Genomic DNA, 4,811 nt, shown 5'->3' with positions numbered 1-4,811 from the left:
GTTTCATACACAATCAAACTCTCTATAAATCAGTCTCAAACCAATTTCATTCAACCCTTTTCTTCAAACCTCAATTATCTATCTAATGAAATATAGGAACAAACATAAAACTAAAAGAATGTTATTCATTAACAAAGAAATCATCATCAGCGATGATGTCGTCCAATTTTGCATCTTCTGCTTCTTCTTCCTCGCCACTAGATTCTGTTTCCATGTTAGCTGCTTCTGTCTTCTCACGTAATTCCTTAATAATGGCAACCATCTTTGGCAGAATGTCTTTCCGGTATTTCACATCCTCTTGTACTACAGTAAATTATATATCAAAACACTACAATGCTGCTGTGTCAATTCATCGATGACAGGTTGAAGTTGTTGAGTATATGATAGAATACACTTCTGACTACAATATAATCCGCAAACTACACGAAAACGTTTGTTTCTGCCAATCTGTAAGTGGTTTTGATGGATACAATGGAATGTACTTTTCAATATTCGGATAATGTAAACAATACTATGAGTAAATATCCATATACACAAATACATTCATATTCTTATGACATTCCTCCAATTCCTTCTGAATACTGGATTTCTTATCCTCATCGTTTTCCTAGAAATCAGATCACCAACCAATCCTAACATCCGCTAGTTGCTTCTCCAATTTGGATTGTAGACGCAAAAGTTTCATCTTTTCCTTGAATTGGGACTGCACATCATATGAAATCACAGTTGCATACATTTTTGTTACTCCGGTGATTCTTTATCATCTTCTGGCGATTTGTACTTGCAAATACCTATACATCATATGTTTGTCCTATTCATGCCATCATATCCAATTTCTTCATTCGCTCTTCCAAACCCTCTCGTTTAGGATCGTTAGGTCCACATTTCTTTAGAAGTCTCTTGATATCTCTGATTTGATTCTTATATGAATGCTTTTTATCTAAATATTAAGTTACAATCGTATCAGAACTTGAATGATGATTATCCATCGTTCTTTTGACACCTAAACTTGTCCCACGGGGATTCTGCTTTCTCTCAACTCTCTGTTCAAAGCTCTTTGATTTCCGAAATGCATTTGTATAATCTTACACTACACAAGGCAACAGGTGTTCAACGTGCTATCTATGGTAGTGTTCAAGTCACTTCCTGTCATTCTATTAGGCAATTTCAGTTCACCAAAAGTGGAAGAGTTCGTCATTTCGAGAGGAAACATTCTTGAATTATGGAGACCAGATGATGCTGGAAACATCAATATTATTTGCAGTTTTGAAGTATATGGTTTGATTCGAGCTCTCAAACCATTTCGTTTATCAGGTATTTGTATGTATTGGAGGTAATGGACAGGCAATGATATTGATTTCATTGTGATTGGTTCTGATAGTGGTCGAGTTGTTGTATTGAAGTTCAATGGAGAAAAGAATGTGTTTGAAAAGATCCATCAAGAGACTTTTGGAAAGGTGGGTGTGATTCGTGGTTTACCTGGTCAATATGTTGCAGTAGATCCAAGTGGTCGTGCTTTTATGATAAGTAGTTGTTCACTTTGGTTCTAACTCTTAGGTGCAGTTGAAAAACAGAATTTGGTATATGTGTTGAATCGAGATTCTCAAAACAATGTCACAATCTCTTCTCCCTTAGAAGCTCATAAGTCGCAAACCATTGTTCTAACAACTGAAGGGCTAGATGTTGGTTTCGACAATCCAATCTTCGCCTGTTTAGAATTGAATTATGGTGATGCAGATGAAGATCCAACAGGTGAGGCAGCTGCTCAAACAGAGAAGTTATTAACGTATTACCAATTGGATTTGGGACTAAATCATGTAATTCGGAAATGGAGTGAGGCAACAGAACGAAGTGCGAATATGTTGGCTCGTGTTCCTGGTGTGGATGGACCTGGAGGAGTTCTAGTATTTGCTGAGAATTGGGTTCTGTATCGTAATGAAGGTCATCCAGAAGTACGAGCGCCTCTTCCACGTCGTGAACATTTGCCTGAAGGTCGAGGTACATTGCTTGTCTGTTATGCCTTCTTTCAACAGAAAGTACGAGAATGAAGTAAGAATGATTGATAGGATCGATTCTTCTATTTGGTACAGAGTGAGTATGGTGATGTATACAAAATCACTCTGGATTTCAATGCATCTCATGTTCATGATTTGACAGTGAAGTATTTTGATACTATTCCCACTGCCACCACACTCCATATCACTAAACATGGTATGTTGTTGGCTACTTCAGAAGTTGGTGACCAGTTCTGATTGATTCATTCTCTCATATCTAGTTGTTTCTATCAATTCATTGGTCTGGGAGAAGATGATAGTGCTGAGACCTCTTTCTCTTCTTTCCTTGCTCCTGATGGATCTGTTCAGGTACCTGTATTCTCTCCACGAGCTCTTACCAATCTGAAGCCTTTGGATGTGATTCCTTCTCTTTCTCCTCTTCTCAAGTTACATGCAGAGGATCTGCGTGGTGAAGGAACTCCACAGTTATATGCATTGTGTGGTCGAGGTTCTCGTTCATCATTGCGTGTACTTCAACAAGGTCTTTCAATCACTATGCTCTCTCAGAATGCCCTTCCTTATGCTCCACGTGGATTGTGGACATTGAGGGATCTGCATAGTGGTCTGGATAGGTACATGGTCATCAGTTTTAACAATGCCACCATTGTTCTCTCTGTGGGTGAGACTGTAGAACAGGTGAGTGATACAGGGTTCAAGTTGGACGAGAGTACATTGTTGGCTGGTGTGATGGAAGGAGGAAGTCTTCTTCAAGTCACTCCAGGAGGTTTTCGTCAGATCTTCGAAGATGGTCAGACAAAGATCTGGGAACCTCCAAGTCGTCGTTCTGTGGTGTGTGCAACAATGAATACTCGTCAGATCGTTGTGGCTCTGTCGAATGGAGATGTGTTGTATTTCGAATTGGATGAGCGTCTGGTGTGGATCGAACAAGAATCAATGAATCACAATGAGGATGTGACATGTCTTGATCTCCCTACTCTAGGAGAGAATAGTCTTCGTGCTCCGTTCCTAGCTGTTGGATATGGAGATCGATCATGTCGTATGTACTCTCTGGATCCTCGTGGTTTGTTGGAAGAATTGTCAATGCTGGCTCTTCCAAAGATGCCCTCAGCGATTGCTCTGGAGACAATGCACATGGGAGCAGCAGGACATACAACTGAAACACTGTTGTTGACTGTAGGAACAGAAGAGGGAGTATTGATGCGAGTGGAGGTGGATGATCGTACAGGAAAACTGGGAATGGCTCGTAGTTCTCGATTCCTTGGTCCACGACCAGTGCGTCTATTCAAAGTGATGGCAGAACGATTACCTTGTGTATTGGCTCTCTCTCTCAAACCATGGTTATGTTATTGTGCAGACAATACGATGATGCTTACTCCTTTGGTGTGTGATGCTATCGACTTTGCTGCTTCCTTTGCTAGTCCTCAGTGCACAGAAGGGATTGTGTGTTTGAGTGGAAGCAATCTTCAGATCCTTCGACTCGATAATCTCTCTCAACCCTTTGCCTCCACTTCAATTCCTCTTTCCTATACACCTCGTCAGATGGCAATGATCCCTGGAGTGCCACGACTCATCATACTGGAAACAGATCACAATGCTTACTCAGAACTGGAGAAACAAAGATTCTATCAGAACGTGAATGCCCAGTATGTGAATGAATATGAATGTGGCACTCCAATTCCTACAGAACAAGATAAGTGGGCTTCATGTATTCGAGTGATTGATGCCGTTTCATTACAGACTCTGGAACGATTAGAACTGGCTGATAATGAAGCTGCCTTCTCTGTATGTACTTGTCGGTTCCATGATAAAGGCGATGAATCTTATGTCGTGATTGGAACTGCTAAGAACCTGAAGATTCATCCTCGTTCCTGTTCTCAAGGATATATTAGTGTGTTCCGATTTGTGGAAGGTCGTTCTCTTCAACTGTTGCATCGAACAGAAGTGGATGAAGTGCCTGGAGCCATGTGTGAGTTTGATGGTCGATTGGCTGTGGGAATTGGTCGTTCTCTGCGTGTTTATGACTTGGGTAAGAAGAAACTGTTACGGAAGTGTGAGAATAAGGTAAATGAAATGAGACCAAATGATGATTAGATGATGCCCTGCTTTGTGACAACATTGAAGTCAATGGGCCAACGATTATATGTTGGTGATTTGATGAACAATGTATCCTTTGTGAAGTATCGACAAGGTACGAATCAGTTGGTGGAGTTTGCTGATGGAGCCATTCCACGTAGTATCACATCTATGGATGTGTTGGATTACAACACGATTGTCTGTGGTGATAAAGGTGGGAATCTCTTTGCTGAGCGTGTGGATCCGAAGGTGGATGATGATATTGCCAATCCAACAGGATCTCGTGTTCTTTGGGATGCTGGATTCCTGAGTGCTGCTGCGAATAAAGTATATATTTGAGAGCTGGAATCATAGATAGGCAGAACAGGCAGCAGGTCTATATTTGGGTGAGATTGTCACTTCAGTACAGAAAACGAGTTTGATTCCAGGAGGTGATGAAGTGGTATTATATGGAACCATCTTTGGTACAATTGGTGTGTTATTGCCAATACCAAGTCGAGAGACACTTCATCAAATGATTCACATTGAGATGTTCCTTCGGAAACAGGAACCATCTCTTGTGGGAAGAGATATACTGTCTTGGAGAAGTGCCTATACTCCAATGAAGGTGAGAATGGAGAGATGGAGTGATTCGTAGGGAGTGATTGATGGAAATCTCTGTGAATCGTTCTCATCGATTTCTCAAGAGAAACAAGAAGAGATTGCAATGGGTTTGGGTCTTTC

The 4,811-nt window shown here is 40.8% G+C and overlaps 2 protein-coding genes across 2 annotated transcripts in view; one reads left to right on the top strand and one right to left on the bottom strand.

Annotated features, from left to right (window-relative positions):
• Positions 1–121: 121 nt before the first annotated feature.
• On the bottom strand, positions 122–736 carry JH06_5653 (rRNA-processing protein EFG1; the record flags this gene model as incomplete). The annotated part of the gene is made up of 5 exons (XM_014672218.1): positions 122–303; positions 333–400; positions 432–511; positions 542–607; positions 638–736. The coding sequence occupies 5 exons, from the start codon at positions 734–736 to the stop codon at positions 122–124; spliced, it is 495 nt and encodes a 164-aa protein (XP_014527704.1).
• A 333-nt stretch (positions 737–1,069) lies between these two features.
• The window catches only part of JH06_5076 (splicing factor 3B subunit 3-like protein), a gene marked incomplete at both ends in the record, with an annotated part of 3,803 nt that continues 61 nt past the window's right edge, over positions 1,070–4,811 (top strand). The window contains 9 exons of the mRNA XM_014672215.1: positions 1,070–1,127; positions 1,162–1,314; positions 1,345–1,527; positions 1,558–2,036; positions 2,067–2,245; positions 2,276–4,076; positions 4,107–4,415; positions 4,447–4,695; positions 4,726–4,811. The exon at positions 4,726–4,811 is cut by the window's right edge and continues 61 nt beyond it. Of these exons, the coding sequence (XP_014527701.1) occupies positions 1,070–1,127; positions 1,162–1,314; positions 1,345–1,527; positions 1,558–2,036; positions 2,067–2,245; positions 2,276–4,076; positions 4,107–4,415; positions 4,447–4,695; positions 4,726–4,811 (3,497 nt within the window). The remainder of the gene's footprint in view (positions 1,128–1,161; positions 1,315–1,344; positions 1,528–1,557; positions 2,037–2,066; positions 2,246–2,275; positions 4,077–4,106; positions 4,416–4,446; positions 4,696–4,725) is intronic.

The sequence above is a fragment of the Blastocystis sp. subtype 4 genome (genome assembly GCF_000743755.1).
Source record: "Blastocystis sp. subtype 4 strain WR1 chromosome Unknown seqid_0107, whole genome shotgun sequence".
Lineage (NCBI taxonomy): Eukaryota > Bigyra > Opalinata > Blastocystidae > Blastocystis > Blastocystis sp. subtype 4.
Note: the sequence above shows the minus strand (reverse complement) of the source record. Positions and strands in the feature narration are given on the sequence as shown.